Source organism: Perna viridis, chromosome 1 (assembly GCF_037379345.1).
Source record: "Perna viridis isolate PV_CMFRI_1.1 ecotype Kerala chromosome 1, ASM3737934v1, whole genome shotgun sequence".
NCBI lineage: Eukaryota > Metazoa > Mollusca > Bivalvia > Mytilida > Mytilidae > Perna > Perna viridis.
This window is the reverse complement of record NC_142445.1, coordinates 1413068-1433666: the sequence shown is the minus strand read 5'-3', so window position 1 is coordinate 1433666 and position 20599 is coordinate 1413068. Positions and strand designations below refer to the sequence as shown.

The 20599-nt window shown below is 31.7% G+C and overlaps 2 protein-coding genes across 13 annotated transcripts in view; one reads left to right on the top strand and one right to left on the bottom strand.

The window, feature by feature from the left end:
- Positions 1-12: 12 nt before the first annotated feature.
- Positions 13-13706, top strand: LOC148626793 (uncharacterized). 3 transcript variants are annotated; one of them, XM_088593770.1, is made up of 7 exons: positions 13-152; positions 3755-3939; positions 4888-5084; positions 6966-7099; positions 7640-7788; positions 11291-11380; positions 11814-13706. In XM_088593770.1, the coding sequence occupies exons 2-7, from the start codon at positions 3762-3764 to the stop codon at positions 12053-12055; spliced, it is 990 nt and encodes a 329-aa protein (XP_088449896.1). In that variant the 5' UTR covers positions 13-152; positions 3755-3761; the 3' UTR covers positions 12056-13706. The 3 variants fall into 3 exon arrangements, with proteins under 3 accessions (XP_088449896.1, XP_088450058.1, XP_088449973.1); XM_088593932.1 differs by lacking the exon at positions 6966-7099 and adding an exon at positions 5427-5557; XM_088593847.1 differs by lacking the exon at positions 13-152 and adding an exon at positions 203-344.
- An 880-nt stretch (positions 13707-14586) lies between these two features.
- Positions 14587-20599, bottom strand: part of LOC148626791 (hepatocyte growth factor receptor-like) — a 44670-nt gene continuing 38657 nt past the window's right edge. For all 10 annotated transcript variants that reach the window (XM_088593060.1, XM_088592972.1, XM_088592889.1 and 7 more), the window contains exons 16-20: positions 19592-19776; positions 19014-19123; positions 18100-18262; positions 17692-17828; positions 14587-17235 (exon numbers count right to left, since the gene is read on the bottom strand). In XM_088593060.1, coding sequence (XP_088449186.1) covers positions 17019-17235; positions 17692-17828; positions 18100-18262; positions 19014-19123; positions 19592-19776 — 812 coding nt within the window. In that variant the 3' untranslated portion in view covers positions 14587-17018. The remainder of the gene's footprint in view (positions 17236-17691; positions 17829-18099; positions 18263-19013; positions 19124-19591; positions 19777-20599) is intronic.

The window sequence follows — 20599 nt, the reverse complement described above, 5'->3', positions numbered from 1 at the left end:
TTCCCTGGGTCTGTTCGGAACTCCTCTGGACTGAGAAAAAAGAGAGAAAGTTTCCAGATAAAATAAGTCACACCAATTCGATCGACTTCTAGGTCATTGACCCAATCTGATAAGAAGTTCAGAAACTGGTACAACAATTTCGGAAAATTAAGGTAAAAATAAAGTATTAAGTTTTTCCTTTGGTGTAAACATATTTATTTCTGAAGTACAAATATAGTCAAGTAAAGTGATCTTTTAATTATTATTTGTTGGTTGTTGCAGGGAGCTGAGTCTGACTGGTTGTTGGAACACCATAATTTGGAGTCGCATTTTTTTATATACTTAACCAAGATTTACAAGTCTGTGTAAGACTCATGCGAGTGATGAAAACAAACGAAAGTATTTTGTATACAAAATAATACAAATAGTGCGGCCAAATAAATTATACCTCTGTTAATAAACAACAAAAAGTACCATAAACTTACGACCCAATATTTTACAGATGGTAGACAATTTTCAGTTTTCACAAAGTCCTGATGGTTTATAAAATGTTTTTGAAGTTCTTTTCTATGAAAACTGGGAAAATATAAGTATATAAAATAAATTAAATTCTGATCTAACGAAACATTTTTATCTGACATGTAAAAGGAAACAGAGGTATAATTTTATTTTGCCTGATTGCTTGAACAGGTTTGGAACAAGACCTGAAATTATACCCCTCATCTTGCAGATTTTTTTATCCATTAAAAAATTCCAAACTTTGGAAATTGTCTGATTTTATTTAAAAGTGGGAATCTTTATTTGAAGAAAGTATGCTTTTTGTTTAAAATATTTTAATAATAGTGTATTCTACTTGGGTCTGAAATTTTGAAATAATAAGTCTCAAAATATAATTCTTAGCAAAAGTTACTTAAAATTACACAAATTTTTCCACAATTTATACAACTGTCTCATAAGATGGGACATATTATGGTATACTCAGATGTCTATCGGTTGGTTCCTCATTTACACTTTGTGCAATAACTCAAAAATGCTGCAACCAATTTTTATGAAACTATGGTGAATTGATGTCTGCTCCTTTTTAAATTTTTGAAAATTTCAATTTTTTGTTCTTGAGTTCTGGGACTTTATTTGTTCAAGATTTGGTTAATTTTCTGTTTTTGGACTATACCTCAAAAACCTGTGCAGCTATTTCAATGAAACTTTGGTGAATTGTTTTTTTTTTTATATTTATCAAAGGTCCCATTTAATTTTTGAATAGTTTTTTACAATTAAGAGTTATAGGACTTTATTCATAAAAAGTGGGAATAGTTTGCAGTTTTCAGACGATAACTCAATAGTGATTGTATTTATATTCATGAAACTTGAGTGAATTGTTTCTTTTGATTGATGAGAACTCTCGTTAAATTTGTATGAGTTTCTGAATTTTCATTTTTGAGTTGGGGCACTTTATTCATAAGAGAAAGGGAGGGGTGAGATTTCTCATATTTGCACAACAAACTAGGAATGCTTTAAACGATTTTCTTGAAACTTTATGGAATAGTTTATTTCTATAAGTGTAAGCTCCCTATTGTTTTTTAAGTATATTAAATTTTACATTTTTGAGTTATGGGACTTCATTCATACAAATATGGGGCAATTTTTTTTAATTTTTTTTTTTACTTTAACTAAAAAAGACTTCCACCAAAAGCCATGACATAGTGAATTGTTTTAGTTTTTCTATCATACCCTACAGATACAGAAACAAAATGCTGGAATCTAAAGAAAGAACTTTGTCTGTTTGTGTATCTCTTAAAAGTCTTATAGCAAGTATTTAAGTAACTTGATCGTTTCCATTCTGGGTAAAATATCCTGTTTTGTACATTTAATCAGAATTGAAATTCAGAGCTGTATCAAGCATGAATTTTGTGTCCATATTTGCCCCATCTATTCAGGGTTGGACCTGTTCAGGCTATCAAGCTGTGTACCCCAAAGCATTTTTTTTAACAATATTTCATACATACAGAAAACTTATAATTTTTGTAAACGCGATTTGAGGAGTAGTACCCAGAATAGATTTTAACCCTGAATTGAGGTCTTGTTTCCAACCTGTTGAATTCATATATTCAACATACACAACTGATTGTGTTAAGGCAGTGTAGAAAAGTAACTTAAAATTGACTGATTTAAATACAGCACAAAAAATGTGTGAATTAAGGGATTTTTTCGGGAATACATGTACATGTATCTGTAAGATTTGTTTGATGTATTGATTACTTTTACTATAAGGTTATTGTCTGATTCTTCCCTAGACCTGTACTTTAGGTGACACTTCTCTTCCAGATTCTTCCTTAGACCTGTACTTTAGGTGACACTTCTCTTCCAGATTCTTCCTCAGACCTGTACTTTAGGTGACACTTCTCTTCCAGATTCTTCCTTAGACCTGTACTTTAGGTAACTTTTCTTCCAGATTCTTCCCTAGACCTGTACTTTAAGTGACACTTCTCTTTCAGATTCTTCCCTAGACCAATACTTTAGGTGACACTTCTCTTCCAGATTCTTCCTTAGACCTGTACTTTAGGTAACTTTTCTTCCAGATTCTTCCCTAGACCTGTACTTTAAGTGACACTTCTCTTTCAGATTCTTCCTTAGACCTGTACTTTAGGTGACACTTCTCTTCCAGATTCTTCCTTAGACCTGTACTTTATGTGACACTTCTCTTCCAGATTCTTCCCTAGACCTGTACTTTAGGTGACACTTCTCTTCCAGATTCTTCCCTAGACCTGTACTTTAGGTTGCATTTCTCTTCGAGATTCTTCCTTAGACCTGTACTTTAGGTAACTTCTCTTTCAGATTCTTCCCTAGACCTGTATTTTAGGTAACTTTTCTTCCAGATTCTTCCCTAGACCTGTACTTTAGGTGACACTTCTCTTCCAGAATCTTCCCTAGACCTGTACTTAAGGTGACACTTCTCTTCCAGATTCTTCCCTAGACCTGTACTTTAGGTGACACTTCTCTTCCAGATTCTTCCCTAGACCTGTACTTTAGATGACACTTCTCTTCCAGATTCTTCCCTAGACCTGTACTTTAGGTAACTTCTCTTTCAGATTCTTCCCTAGACCTGTACTTTAGGTGACACTTCTCTTCCAGATTCTTCCCTAGACCTGTACGTTAGGTGACACTTCTCTTCCAGATTCTTCCCTAGACCTGTACTTTAGTTAAACTTTTCTTCCAGATTCTTCCTTAGACCTGTACTTTAGGTGACACTTCTCTTCCAGATTCTCCCTTAGACCTGTACTTTAGGTGACACTTCTCTTTCAGATTCTTCCCTAGACCTGTAATTTAGTTGACTTCTCTCCCAACATGGTACATGTATATGGTAATATAAAAAGTTTCCCAAGGGCAAAATTTAACTGGCTGTTCATAAAATTAGAATATTTTGTTTTGTTATACATTTTTTGAAACTATTTTTATTTGAAAGTTATTCCTTATCAAAAAATATTAAATATAAATTCTTTAGAGGTACTTCATTGGAGTATGGTTTGTACTCATTTACACATGGGCTCAGTCTTTTTATTTGATAATTTTTAATCTGGCATTAAGGAGGTATAAATACCTAACATGAACTATTTCTATTTAAATATAACAACAGAAACTATTTCTGCATCTGAATTGCCCAGGAATATATATATTGGGTAATATATCGTTTGACATTTGTAGTGCAATATGTTAGAAATTTTAATTAAATATTTGGGTTACACAATGATAACAATAATAGATTAATATATATATATAGAAGCATTATGCCATCAGAAGATGGACTGGTTACATTAGAAGACATAAAAGAGGCTAGAAAGAATGTTGAAGAGAGTGGTCTTGGTGTTGTGAGGACACCATTACTTAAACATGTGACTCAGATGTTCCCAGAAATACCATCTTCAGTAGATTTGTACCTCAAATTAGAAAACATGCAGACAACAGGTATATAAAGTCATTAATTTGATTTATTTCTACTGATTTATTACAACTGACTTATCAGAAATGATATGATCTGTGTCTCATATATTTTATATTACTACAAGATCCATACATGTGTAGACCTGTGTTACTATCATATATTTGTCAGCATAAGTGTCTTCAATATGTATATAAACAGTGTAGGTTACAAATTTCCTTAAGTAATATACTAATTGATAAGAGCTTATACTGCTGAAAATGTAAGAAAAAAAATAATCACATTTGTTTATAATAGGAGGTGGACATCTTCAATGTGTATATGCAAAGTTTTAGTAATATTGGTTTGATACTTTTTGAGTTACACATTGTAGGTACTGTATACAACATAAAGTGAACAAGAAATGGCTAAATTCAACATGCTAGCCTTAAAATATAGGAAAAAAAACTATTAAAATTCTCCAGGAGATACACATCTTCAATAGGTATACTGTGCAAAGGCTGAACAATATTGATTCTATAATTTATGAGTCACAGATCAAATGAAGTAGGTAACTCCTAAGTATGACAGACTGATGGTCAGATAGTCAAACCACTACTAGATCTGCTTTCATGGTGACACAGGCAAAAATAACAGTTGTGCAGGGAGTGTAATGAAAGAAATTTATTAGTGTTTTAATATTTACACACTTCTATGATATTCCCTTGAAAAAGATATTTAGATAAAAAAAAACAATTTTACTTATGGATATATTTTCATATTCTGTTTAATACATAATAATAACACTATTTTGTATGGGATTATTTAAATCATGGACTGTGGACCAATCAATGTTAATGATGTCACAGTACTGACCAGGTTATATAAAATAACATAGCAGCCAGAAACTTACAAATCAAATTATGTTATAATGATTATCTAATTCAATGATATATATATATATATATATGATACATTGTTATATGATATTTTAGGTTCATTTAAACTGAGAGGAATTGCAAATCAGATAAACTACCTGCCTGAGGAAGTGAAAAAAGGTGAAAAAAAGTTAATTACCATGTCTGCAGGGAATTATGGTAAAGCGTTTGCGTATACTTTACAGAAAATAGATTTAGCAGGATTGTGTCTTATGCCAATTACTGCCCCACAGAGCAGAGTTGAGCTAATCAAGGTAACATTTTCATGTAAGGAGAGGAAATATCAACATGGTTTTGATGATTACCTCCCTTTCTTGGTCAGATTTAAAAACTGAAATGATTTTTTTAAAGTTTTGACTTTAAGATATTGTGATTTTTTTGTTATATGATGAAATCTAAAAATCTAAGTTTTTTTTTCATTTTTATATTCTGCAATATCATGTTTTTCTTTATAATACTAATATTCTATGATCATATATTTCAGTTATTTTTTCATGGTTTCATTTGTAGAACTGTATAATCTGTGTATATTAGTTTTCTATTTATTTTGATTTTTTTCTGTGTTTCAGATTTGAAGAGTGTTATTTTTGTTTTAGGGTTTTGGAATCAAAGTTGAGCAGAACCCCACATCAGAACTACAGACCACAGTTGACCAGTATGTTCAGGAAAAAAACTACATGTATCTTCATTCGTTTGATGATTTGAATCTTATTGCAGGCTATGGCAGGTAAACACTTGGTGACAATGTAACCAGATATACATAGCAACAGGCAGTTACCTAGCAACCAGGATACCTTAGTTTCTGTTTACCAGGGCCAATTATGTTCTGTTTCATTGACTAGTTATTTGCATGTGATACTAATGATATTTCTAACTTTTATTTGTTTTTTTATATGTTTTAATTATGGTATTGTGACCAGCTGCTTTGCTCTGCCACATTGAACATGGCTTTGCTTCAGGCTTCCCCATTTTTTAAATAATTTCTTCTCTGATATTGTGTAGAAAGGTACTTTGCATACATTTTCTTTCTTCATTCAAAAATTTATCAAATGTGAATTTTTTATGAAATTTGACTTTGCTAATCTGGCTTAGAATTTAAAAAATAGAGCTTTATTTCTTGCTTAAAGATTTATAACAGGGTTCAATCAGATGGTAATTTGATGTTAATAACTATATTAATAATTGAATTCTAGTATCTGCTTTGGTAAAGGTTTTTGAACTTAGACTGTATGACTGTATAAAACTAAGATGTGTGACTGTATTATAATTAAACTAAGATGTATGACTGTGTATACAACTAACTGTATATAAAACTAAGATTTGTGAACGTGTATAAAACTAAGATGTATGACTGTATAGAAGTAAGATGTCTGACTGTGTATAAAAACTAAGATGTGCAAACATGTATAAAACTAAGATGTCTGACTGTGTATAAAACTAAGATGTGTGATTGTATATAAAACAAAGATGTGTGACTGTGTATAAAACTAAGATGTGCGAATGTGTATAGAACTATGATGTCTGATTGTGTATAAAACTAAGATATCTGACTGTATATAAAACTAAGATATCTGACGGTATATAAAAATAAGATGTGTGACTGTATATAAAACTAAGATGAATGAATGTGTATAAAACTAAAATATCTGACTGTATAAGACTGTTTATGAAACTAAGATTTCTGACTATATGGAACTAAAATGTGTGAACATGTAACTGTGTATAAAACTAAGATATCTGACTGTATATAAAACTAAGATGTGTGAATGTGTGTATAAATAAGATGTCTGACAGTGTATAACACTAAAATGTGTGACTGTATATCAAACTAAGATGTGTGACTGTGTATAAAACTAAGATGTGTGAATTTGTATAAAACTGAGATGTGTGACAGATGTAAAACTAAGATGTGTGATATGTAACTAGTTGCCCTGTTTTAATTTTCCTAAAAAGCTTCATTTAACCTCCTATTGCACCAAGTCTTGCTAGCTATATAGTCTTCATAGGTTTTTTTCTGCAACTTACATACCTGTAATTTATAAAATTCAGATTGGAGTATTTATATGTTTCAACACAACCTTGGTAGTGAGTTTAAATTTATTTTCTCAGTTTGGAGTCTTTTTTTGTTTCAACAGAATCTTGGTTGTGAGGTTGAAATGATTTTCTACAGTAATGTTCCTTCAGTTACACAGTATGTTAAAACCAAGAAAAGCCACAATTTTCATCCACTTGATCAAGATGATAAACATCTAATAGCTGGATATGCCAGGTAAATTTGGCATCCCTTGTTTCCTTAGGATTGCATAGACTATACTTTTTTCTCATATAATGAGAATTCACTGACTAGTAAAACAAAACAGATTAAGTATAAGAAATTGTGATAACTAAGCAGATTAAATACCGTACATGTTTTGTGTTGTTTTAATATTTTCACTGCCACCAAGCTAAAGCTTTAGTTGGAATAGGCTTCTTTTAGCAAACTGATCTTTCAATGTTTTGCCAGAATAACATATTCAATTAAATAAGGGTAGAATAAACAATACAAAAATGAAATGGTGGCCCATCTTACTGTGGAAGATATATTGTTTGTACGGCACCAGTTTTCAAAGTTTGATCAAACAATGGGTTCAAATTTCCAACCAAATGCAAAATGCCCTTTCCAAACCTTAATCTTTTATTTAAAACCCTATAAACAAGAAGATTAAAGTGGCTCATCTAAGCATAGTTATGTTTCTTTTGTAGACTAATATGGATTACTTAGTACGCTTTATGATTTTTTATTAGCTAAGGCCAATTCTATATTTTACAGCTCAGCTCTAGAGATTTTAGAGGATGGCATTAAACCTGATATAGTGTTAGTGTGTTGTGGAGGAGGTGGTCTTGTCTCAGGTGTTGCTACAGCTTTTAAACTCTCAGGGATGAAAGACTGTCAAATTTATGCTGTTGAACCTCAGGGATGTAAGTTCATATTCATATATTTATGGTCGTCATCATGAACTCGTGGATCATTATGGTGTATCCATCTGCACCATGAAAACTGATTTATTCAACGAGTCATAGTTTTCCTTTCCTCGTTTGTCTACCCCGGACTTGACTTTTTATGAGCAACTCGGCGGGTGTTTCTAGAAAAGCAGAGGACGCTTACCCTACCAGTGCACCTGGTCCATGCTCCCAGTTTTTAGTGGAGTCCGAGTTGCTCATTTGCTTTTGTTATTTTGTATGTATGATTTTAATTACTGTATGTTCTTTGTTGTGTATGTCTGTTTTCCATGTCTGGTCTTTGTCCCTGGATTACATTCTTTTGATTACCCCTATAACCTTGGTTCCCTTGATTACTCTTTCTATATAGAGATGTTTATACCTAATCTATACATGGATATTAGTACTTAATCTATACAGGGATGTAAGTACATGATCAATGCAACAATGTAATAACATGATCTATACAGGGATGTAAGTACATGATCTATACAGGGATGTAAGTACATGATCTACACAGGGATGTAAGTACATGATCTATACAGGGATGTAAGTACATGATCTATACAGGGATGTAAGCACATGATCAATGCAATGATGTAAGAACATGATCTATACAGGGATGTAAGTACATGATCTATACAGGGATGTAAGTACATGATCTATACAGGGATGTAAGCACATGATCAATGCAATGATGTAAGTACATGATCTATACAGGGATGTAAGCACATGATGATCTATACAGGGATGTAAGCACATGATCAATGCAATGATGTAAGTACATGATCTATACAGGGATGTAAGCACATGATCAATGCAATGATGTAAGAACATGATCTATACAGGGATGTAAGCACATGATCAATGCAATGATGTAAGAACATGATCTATACAGGGATGTAAGCACATGATGATCTATACAGGGATGTAAGCACATGATCAATGCAATGATGTAAGTACATGATCTATACAGGGATGTAAGCACATGATCAATGCAATGATGTAAGAACATGATCTATACAGGGATGTAAGCACATGATCAATGCAATGATGTAAGAACATGATCTATACAGGGATGTAAGCACATGATCTATACAGGGATGTAAGTACATGATCTTTACAGGGATGTAAGCACATGATCAATGCAATGATGTAAGAACATGATCTATACAGGGATGTAAGTACATGATCTATACATGGATGTAAGCACATGATCTATACAGGGATGTAAGTATAAGATCAATGCAATGATGTAATAACATGATCTATACAGGGATGTAAGTACATGATCTATACATGGATGTAAGTACATGATCTATACAGGGATGTAAGTACATAATCAATGCAACAATGTAATAACATGATCTATACAGTGATGTAAGCACATGATCTATACAGGGATGTAAGTACACGATCTATACAGGGATGTAAACACATGATCAATGCAATGATGTAAGAACATGATCTATACAAGGATGTAAGCACATGATCTATACAGGGATGTAAGTACATGATCTATACAGGGATGTAAGCACATGATCAATGCAATGATGTAAGAACATGATCTATACAGGGATGTAAGTACATGATCTATACAGGGATGTAAGTACATGATCAATGCAATGATGTAAGAACATGATCTATACAGGGATGTAAGCACATGATCTATACAGGGATGTAAGTATAAGATCAATGCAATGATGTAATAACATGATCTATACAGGGATGTAAGCACATGATCTATACAGGGATGTAAGCACATGATCAATGCAATGATGTAAGAACATGATCTATACAGGGATGTAAGCACATGATCAATGCAATGATGTAAGTACATGATGATCAATGCAATGATGTAAGTACATGATCTATACAGGGATGTAAGTACATGATCTATACAGGGATGTAAGCACATGATCAATGCAATGATGTAAGTACATAATCTATACAGGGATGTAAGTACATGATCTATACAGGGATGTAAGTACATGATCTATACAGGGATGTAAGCACATGATCAATGCAATGATGTAAGTACGTGATCTATACAGGGATGTAAGTACATGATCTATATAGAGATGTAAGTACATGATCTATACAGGGATGTAAGCACATGATCAATGCAATGATGTAAGTACGTGATCTATACAGGGATGTAAGCACATGATCTATACAGGGATGTAAGTATAAGATCAATGCAATGATGTAATAACATGATCTATACAGGGATGTAAGTACATGATCTATACAGGGATGTAAGTACATGATCTATACAGGGATGTAAGTACATGATCAATGCAATGATGTAAGAACATGATCTATACAGGGATGTAAGAACATGATCTATACAGGGATGTAAGTATAAGATCAATGCATTGATGTAATAACATGATCTATACAGGGATGTAAGCACATGATCTATACAGGGATGTAAGCACATGATCAATGCAATGATGTAAGAACATGATCTATACAGGGATGTAAGCACATGATCAATGCAATGATGTAAGTACATGATGATCAATGCAATGATGTAAGTACATGATCTATACAGGGATGTAAGTACATGATCTATACAGGGATGTAAGCACATGATCAATGCAATGATGTAAGTACGTGATCTATACAGGGATGTAAGTACATGATCTATATAGAGATGTAAGTACATGATCTATACAGGGATGTAAGCACATGATCAATGCAATGATGTAAGTACGTGATCTATACAGGGATGTAAGTACATGATCTATACAGAGATGTAAGTACATGATCAATGCAATGATGTAAGAACATGATCTATACAGGGGTGTAAGTACATGATCTATACAGGGATATAAGTACATGATCTATACAGGGATGTAAGTACAGGATCTATATAGGGATGGAAGAACATGATCTATACAGGGATGTAAGTACATGATCTATATAGGGATGTAAATACATGATCTAAACTTGTATGTAATTACATGATCTATACAGGGATGTAAATACATGATTACTACTATGATGTAAGTACATGATCAATACAATGATGTAAGTAGATGATCTATACAGGGATGTAAGTACATGATCACTACAGTGATGTAAGTACATGATTAATACAATGATGTAAGAACATGATCTATACAGGGATGTAAGTACAGGATCTATATATGGATGTAAGTACATGATCAATACAATTATGTAAGTAAATGATCTGTACAGGGATGTAAGTACAGGATCTATATAGAGAAGTATGTAAGATGTATTTTTGGTATTGATGATGATTAATGATATTACCAGGGGTACTTAAAATGAACATGCATGTATCAAAATCGAAACCAATCTTAATCAATTCTTATTTTGATTTCACACTTGACTGAACAATATGATTACTTGGTGATATTGAAGATTGTTTTTAACACTAATAACATCCTCTCAAAACCCTGACATGGGAGGATGCACAAACAAAAGACTTATTAAGTCATTTTTATTGTAGCTCCAACTATGTATGAAAGTTTTAAGAAAGGCTGTCCTGTGACAATGAAAGTGAAATCTGTAGCTGGTGGGTTGTCTCCTCCTTATGCAGGTATGTGGATGACAAAATCATGAAAGAGTAAAGTATTGGTGCATACATTCTCTTCAAACTATTTATGGTCTTGGTAAAGGCACACATTCTCCTCAAACTATTTATTGTCTTGGTAAAGAAAAATTGTTGTGAAAAATTGTACTAGTCTTCTGACAATATACTCAGGGTCTGTGACTCAGTGCAAGGTTTGGCTAATTCTTGTCTTCCTTCAATTTTAGGGTCTATGTGAGACTTTAATGGTCTTCTGAAATTTTTTGGGACTTGATGGGTCTGACTGGTCTTCTGACAATTGATTAAGTGTTCAGTTTATGAATTGCTTTCATAGAAGTGTTATTCTTTTAAATGAACTAATGTTTATACTTCATCCTGTATTGTAGGGCTATAGTATTATATTTTTAACTTGCCTTTGAAATGTAGAATCACTGTATTTTAGGAACCAACACATACAACCACTGTAAGAAATATGTAAAGGATGTAGTATTAGTGTCTGATTCTGAGATGTTGAAGTGTATGAAGTTATTCTACGAACGTGGTTTGGTTGTTGAACCTTCAGGATGTGCCGCAATGGCTGCTCTCATAGGAGGACATATCCCAAACATTAATGGAAAGAAAGTTGTTGTATATGTAACTGGTGGTAACGTGACTCTGTCGGAAATGACTGGATTTCTGCAATAAACTTGGTGGTTAGCTATTATGCTTTCTAATCCTAAGCTTGAACTAATTATTGGTGAAATATAACAATAAATATGCACAATGTCCTGTCAGTGATAGTTTGATTTAATATGCAGATAATTCTTGGTGCATATGTATTGTGGGCACAGATGGAATGCTTGTGATTTACTGTGGTGCCTTTCTTGTTATGTATGTAACAGTTTAATGAAGTTTCTTCTAGAGTGAATTGAAGACTCAAAGACCATGACATTTATAATTCAGGGATAGTAATGTTTACCATGTGTTAACAAGGATAGTTATGTTTACTATGTGTTAACAGGGATAGTAATGTTTACCATGTGTTAACAGGTGTAGTTATGTTTACCATGTGTTTACAGGAATAGTAATGTTTACTATGTATTAACAGGGATAGTAATGTTTACTATGTATTAACAGGGATAGTAATGTTTACTATGTGTTACAGAGATAGTAATGTTTAACATGTGTTTACAGGGATAATAATGTTTAACATGTGTTTACAGGAGATTTAATGGTACAGTATGTATATGACTTCTGTGTAATTGTTATACACCCACTTGCAAATTGGGGTATAATTCAGGATAGGAAACTCACTCAAATTCTAGCCAGTCCTGAATACAATTTTTCAATATATTTACTATATAGCTATATAATTTTTTGCTAAAATTAGCCAGTCATGCCAGAATATAGCCAGTCACAGGCTGGCAGGCAGGCTATTTCTAACTCTGGGTATATAGTGGTATGAGTGTCCCTCCTTTCTTCCTGCTCTCCTTCCAACTGTTCTGCCTTCTGTTACACAGAGGGGGATCTATCTCTTTTCTGTTAGTGCATCTATGCCACTGAATGGAATTTAATGAAACTTTCACAGAATCTTCATTACATATTCATATTCTGTGCCTCCTATTTTAGATTTTTATCCATATCAATTTCGGGTTTTCACATAACTGAACACAGACTTTGTCATTTATGAATATGGGGACATGGGGGAACCCACCTCTTATCACTTACTCCTCCTACATAACTGAATGGTATTTATATAAACTTTCACAGAATCTTTATTACATAATACCATTGTGCTCCTCCTTTTTTGAGAATTTGATCCAAATCAATATGGAAGTGGAAGGGCGCATGTTACCAATGGGGGGAGTGGGGGTATCAATGTAGTCAGCATTGTCAAAGTATTTCTAGTATTTATATTACATTAACGACTTGGATGAGTGCTTGCTGGATTCTTTTTATTATTTTCTGTTTTGTTTCTATTGCATTAACGACTTGGATGACTGCTTACTAGGTTCTTGTTTTCTGTTTTGTTTCTATTGCATTAACGACTTGGGTTACTGCTTACTAGGTTCTTGTTTTCTGTTTTGTTTCTATTGCATTAACGACTTGGGTGACTGCTTACTAGGTTCTTGTTTTCTTGTTTAATTGCTGGTAATATAATTGTCAGATGTGTACTTGTTAATTGATAGGTGTAAATTGTTACACAATAAAATGTTGGTTAAAATTGTTATGAGATAAAGAATCCTGGCTACAATATAGTTTTAGTTGAAAAATGTAAATTAAATTTGTGAGAACAACAAAATTGTACTATTCAAAATATTACAACTAATAAAAAGAATAATAAGTTCTATTTTAATTTTATTGTTCTTCAAGCCATTTAGTCTCATAACTGGGGTTGTTTGTCATGAAATCAATTAGGGTTTGGGTTAAATAGTTTTTAAAAGTTTTTCATTGAATTAATACTTTGAAATTTTGTTTACATTATTTATTTTTAGCATCTACAATTAGAGGGAAGTGCTTTGATTCTTCTTTTTAATTGGCATATGCTTACGGTATGACTATCTAAGGTTTTATCTGTTGAGAGGTTTTTAACATGCCCCCTTTATTACAAGGCAATTGCAGTCTAATACAATAAAGATATTTTATAAAACATTTAATTACAGTAGGTTACACTGAAACTGTATTCTACAACAAAACAATAAAAGTGACAAAATATAATGGCACAGACACTATCAGTGAAGAAATGATGTGTAAATAAACCCTTTCATGCTGAGCAGATTAAGTTGGTATTTCCACGAAATAAATCCTGCACATTCCTATAAAATTTCCGTTTTTATCCCTTTTACAGGAAAGTTTTGCACCTATCTTGTGAAATTACAAACTGAACATTCTCATAAATAGCACAAAAGGGTTTACATCTGAGTTCAAAAAATAAAAAAGAACCTTACCAAGACCGAAACTGGTATGTATAATTTAATAGATGACTTCCACAATCGCTTCTGTTCCTGAAAAGTTTGTCATTTATATCAAGGTCAACTAAGGTCAACAGGTGTAAGATCAGCAACATTGTAATGGAAGCCAAAGGAGCTAGAAACTTCAGTTGATTACTACCGAAATTTTTTTTAATAATACAGTACATGTATAATAGAAGCATTTTTTCATTGTTTTGGAGAAATATTTCAATATACTATTACTGGACTTGTTTTCTTAAAATTAAAAATCCTTTCTTTATCTGGTATAAATGTGTAAACCAGTTTCCACCAGATTTGACATAAATGATGAAAGTGAAAGTCATCTATTTAACTGAGCCTTTAAGTCATAAATCCAAATCATAGCAGTTTCTGAATACATCATCACAATTTCATTTTTGTACTAAATGTTCCAAATATCCCCACACTATAACTATGAAAGACAAATAAGATAATGGGGGAAATCTTAAAAATGGAATGTGTGAGAAAAATAAATGTACACTAAAAATTACATTCATGTAAAAACTCAATATTGTATTGAAATATATTTACCATAAACAAATAAAACTCTAGACTTATAAATATAAATGTATGAATATAGATAATAAGAAAAATGAACAATGAATATAAAAAGATATTTTAAAATAGATACATTACTAAATGTGGATATTTGTAAAAATTATAGGCACTTTTTAAAATTAACAATGCTTATGGAATGTGGTTTATAACATTTTGCTCTCTATTTTTTCTAAAAGACTTGTGTATCAATATTTTGCTAAAATATTGTTCTATTCACATTTCGATCACATGAGTATATATACACAAATAATAACATACACATTGCACTAATATAACGATTGTATTCACCAATGACACATGATATAAGCGTCATTAATAGTAATACAGTGAGGTCTGGGACTTAATCAATGCCCTGAAAATCATAAATTTGGTGCCTAAAATAATTAATGTCAATAAGAATGAAATACTAGATAAGCTATTAAAATGTACCTGGTATATTATGTTATATGTTAACCTTTTATACATGTATAAAACAAGATTCCCTGATTAATGAGTACTTACTTTCATGCGGAATTTTCTAGTCATTGAAATTTTTACCTCCCTTCATTTCAACCTCCATAATAAATCACTAACTAAAAAAAACAACTGCTAAAACTTCAAAAGACATAACCTCACTATAATCAATGATATAACTGAAATATACAATGATCTGATTTATATTTATTAGTTGGGACTATAGTGTAAAGCATTTCTTGGAATAAACTCCAGTGAATTTTTTTCTTTAATAAAACTTGCATTAAAAAATAAAGCTAACACACCATCCCCTGCAACAGCCCTTAAAACTGATTAAAATTATTTTTTTCTAGCAATATTTAAAAACTATATATATTTGTACACAAAATTATTTTAAATAATGTATGTGTCAATAAAGCTTTGTATATGTTTACAACTATTTCATATTTCTACAGAAATCACAACCAATAAAAGGATGACAAATAAAAGTTATAATAAACAAATAATCCAATCCAATAGAAACTAGATCCTGTATTATGTCATAACAGAGAGCAATTGAGAGATCTAATTTTGATTAGATTGTAAATACATGTACTAGTAAACAGATAACAACATTGAGTATAATCAATTCTTAAATAAACAGAATGTGAAGATGAGCAACTTCATAGTTTTAATGGAATGTAAAACAGAATGTGAAGATAAGAAACTTGATAGTTTTAATGGAATGTAAAACAGAATGTGAAGATAAGAAACTTGATAGTTTTAATGGAATGTAAAACAGAATGTGAAGATAAGAAATTTGATAGTTTTAATGGAATGTAAAACAGAATGTGAAGATGAGAAATTTGATAGTTTTAATGGAATGTAATAAGTTAAAGTCATGGTCTATAACTGTATATAAGTAAACAATCAGATAAACAAGGGAACATTTCTCCGTCACAAGTCAACACTTATATAATGTAAACAATTATTTCATATAAACAATCAAATTTTGATGCAATATTTATCCAATAATATACTGGAAAGAGGGTATAACAATAATATGATAACAAGTGCATAAGAAGGCCAAGATTTAATCCATGTACATTGTATGAAATAAATTTCTAAGAATTCTTGACACAAGTAATTACAATTTTGTTTATTCATGATAACCAATTGTTTATCCTATTAATTACATTGATTTTCTCCATAATTTATTGATATTTTCAAATAAATAATTTTTGCAACGGCAGATTGATATTCAATTTCATCACTGACATCAAATTAAGTTAAAAATCAAAAAAAGAAATGTATTGTCACCTTCTGAAAATACAGAATTATTTCACATAAGAACTATTGAAATATATTATACAGAGAACATTCAATTATTCACTGCTGTCTATTTAATAATCTTAAAGCAAATATTCCATATTCTTGGACATTAGGAAGTCTGATAATCTCTGAGTTCACCACAGATAACAAATGTAATGCATAGAACTTTTAGCCTTAAGTCAGAGATAATATAGATGATTCCAACATTTCCCTACATATCATAGTTTGTCACTGATCTCTATTTTGAGATCAAATATCAAATAATTGAGAAATATCACCACCTACAACTTCCACTTCATTTTTGCTGCTAAGTATTACTTGAATTGCACCAACCAGAAAGCACCTTTTCCTTCACTTTATGCCAAAGTCTCTTTTTCATCTGTATTGTCATGGTAATGATAGTCAGTACATGTGTCAGTGTTTACATATGTGTTATTAATATCTGCAGTGTGTTGTCCCTGCTTCATTTGTTGTTCTAAAACTGTTATCATGTCTTGTATTTCATGAACAAGTTCAGAAAATCTTGGACGATCATTTGGACTGAATGACCAACACTTAGTCATCATTTTGTATCTGAAAGATAAGTCAGCAATGAACATATTTAAAAGGAACTAATAAAACCAACAAAACTCACAAAAGGTCATTCAAATCAAGAATCTGGATTGAAAGGTGTCAATATCTCTTTTTCTGATCAAACTTTTTACTGTAATATTTTCACTATCTGAGATTTTTTTATAAACAAAAACTCCTTGTAAGTTCTCAGACTGCCTAAAACCAACTAGTGGTCATTCTTTCTCTAATAACTCCCTGTTTTAAAGTCCTTTGATTGAATTCAAAATATGTGCCATTCAGTCATGAAGGTTTACATAATTAAGGCTTTGAAGGCAATTGTATTGCTTTTCTCTTACTTTAAGCACATGAAGAAATTCCATGAGCTTTGAAGTAAAATTTGAATCAATTTCAACAGTTTAGTTTTTCTCTGTTGACTTTTTAAAAGCTTGATGCATGATAATTTATTGGTATAATTACAATATATCTGGACAGAATGGAGGCTGAGGCATGCGTCTCCCAGCTTTAATATAACGCAAGACATCCCAGTTATCAACTTCTGGATATGGGTTAACTCCTCTCGTCATTAACTCCCATAACACAACACCAAATGACCACTGAAAAGAAAAATGATCTTTATCATGATATGTTGCAGTGACATTTATGTCTTACAAAATTTTCAAATTAAACTAATTAAAAAACATCCAATATGTAAGTCCATGAAAGCTAAAAAAAATCAAAGTTTGTTTCCCCAAAAACTTGTTACGGTGTTCCTCTACATTGTAAAACCTACACAGCTTATTTCAGATTGCAATTTTAAACAAAACTTTTCCTGCACTTTCATAAATGTAAATCAAGGTTTAATACTCCTGACAATTTGATACTTACAACATCAGATTTAACATTATAGTTGCCCTTTTCCAGACATTCTGGTGCCATCCATTTGACTGGTAGCTTTGTTTTCTTGTTTTCACTGGCATAATAATCTTTTGCATAGATATCTCTTGACAGACCAAAATCTCCAACTACGGCATGAAAGTTTTCATCCAACCTACCCACAGAATATAAGACATTAGACACAGAAAAAATGTCCAGTGAAACATTAAAACGAGAGGCAAAGACAAAACCAGGTAGACTAAGATATGCACATAAGACATACTTATTTTCTCCCTCGTTACACTTGTCCAAAAATAAATCTTTTCTTTGCTAATATGAAAGTAAAAAACAAAGACCAAATAGGGTCGTGTGTTCGTTGCAAGATTGATTGCTTTTTATTCAACGATTTACAATCATGTATAGTAGAGACCAATATATTTCGTACATTAGTAAAAAAGGGGAATACAAGAACTGCCAAGACAAACATAGTGATACCAACTATTCTTATACTATTGCACACAGGATAGCCCAGAAAACAATTGCGATTAATGGGCCTAAGTAGTTCAGACTGTGCTGAACTCTAGTTAATTGTGCCATCCAGTGTACAACAACATAAGGGGACGAAGGGGGGGGATGGGGGGGGGGAAGGAAAACAATTAGCACATTAAGTAGGATTTATAATGATTTTCATAAACGAAAAGAAATTCAAATATCTTTGCATTTAACAATCCATTTATCCATTATAGAAAGATATTTCTGATGTTCCAATAATGAGACTGGTATCCTGAACCTGCATTGTCTGAACTTATTTTGTAATGCATAATTGTGTTCAATGAAAACCCATAGGTTCTCATGATAAATAACATATGTTTTAACCTAAAAACATATCCCATGTAGACAAAAAGGCCAAAAAGAAAAATACTTACATACAATTTCTAGCTGCTAGATCTCTATGTACAAACTTGAGACCTGATAAGTATTCCATACCTCGTGCCACATCAATACCAAAGATTATCAAATCTTTTATTGTAGGATTCTGAAAGTGAAAACTATACAGAAAACATTGTGCATCAAACACTATCAATATGTGTAGGATTTTGTTATAACTACAGTGACTGTTACAAGTAACCTAAAACAAACATGTTTTTTTTGTCTGTTGCATTAAATTCTGTAAATTTTACTATCAACAGTGAACAACTGATACTTAATATTATGACACATTAACATACACAGGTGTTTATTTTTTTTCTTTTTAAATCTTTCCCCACAAATCTAGCTAAAAGTATTTTGGTTCTGTGTTACATTTTCACCAGAAAAATATATTGCATAACAAAGGATCAAGCTTCATATTTTCATTAAATGTCTGGATTTTTATTGCTACATCTACAAACTATAAAAAAACACAAGGGTAGTTTACCCGAAGAAGTATGAGGGTAACTTAAGCAGGATGGCTGACTATAGAAGAGGGTAGAGTATATACTTCATGTATATGTAAACAACTTACATTTTCTTCATTTCTGATGTAGGACAATAAATCTCCATGTTTCATGAAAGGCAGAATGACAAGGGGCATATCATCTATACCAAAACATATCCCTGTCAGTGTAAGGACATTTTCATGGTGGAAATCCTTCATACGTAAAGCTTCCTCTATAAAACTATCAACATCTATCTGTCTTGGGTCATTTTCTAAAAAAAGTAATTTGAAGAGAGTGTTTTTTAAGTATGATACCAATGTTTTAATTATATGATGATTAATTAGTAATCAAGGGAACCAAGATTCTGGTGGAAATCAAACGATTGAAATCCAGGGACAGAGACCAGACACAGAAAACAGACAAACACAACAAAGAACATAAAGTAACTAAAATCATACATACAAAATAACAAAAGCAAATGAGCAACTCAGACGCCACTAAAAACAGGGAGTATGGACTAGGTGCACTGGTAGTGTAAGCGTCCTCTGCTTATCTAGAAAAATTATTGCGGAAAAGTCCCAAATTTGCACTTCCTTCGGACATCATAAATAACTACCTATTAACTTTCACCTCACAAACTGACTATGTGACTTCACAGTTCAACCAATCATGGTGGCACCCATAGGAACAGGAAAATAAAATTCCTTAATTATGAATCACGATTAATTACTTAAGAAAAGGAAAATTTTTTATTCAGTTAATTTTCATGAACATTTAACAGATTAGTTTCAATATTCATGACTTGCATAATAATAAAGTCTTCTCCTTTAAATCTTACTGTCATCATATTTTAGTTATTCATGATAACCAATTGATTATCCTATTTATTATATAGTTTTCCTGCATTATTTGTTGCTATTTTCAACGTAAATTTCAAATTTTGTGAACGGCGGATTGATATTCATGATTGAAGTTATAAAATTTATTTAACAGTGTGAAATATCAAAACTGTTTACAATCAGAACATTTGGTAAATTATCTATACAATAAAGTAAAATAAAAGTACATGTACCACTTCCTTTAAGATATTTGTT

What these genes read in the sequence shown, in the direction of transcription:
- LOC148626793 (XM_088593770.1), top strand. Translation starts at nt 3,762, where the DNA reads ATGCCATCAGAAGATGGACTGGTTACATTAGAAGACATAAAAGAGGCT. An exon ending in AGAAAACATGCAGACAACAG is followed by an intron (nt 3,940 to 4,887) that starts GTATATAAAGTC and finishes ATGATATTTTAG; the next exon opens with GTTCATTTAAACTGAGAGGA. An exon ending in CTAATAGCTGGATATGCCAG is followed by an intron (nt 7,100 to 7,639) that starts GTAAATTTGGCA and finishes TATATTTTACAG; the next exon opens with CTCAGCTCTAGAGATTTTAG.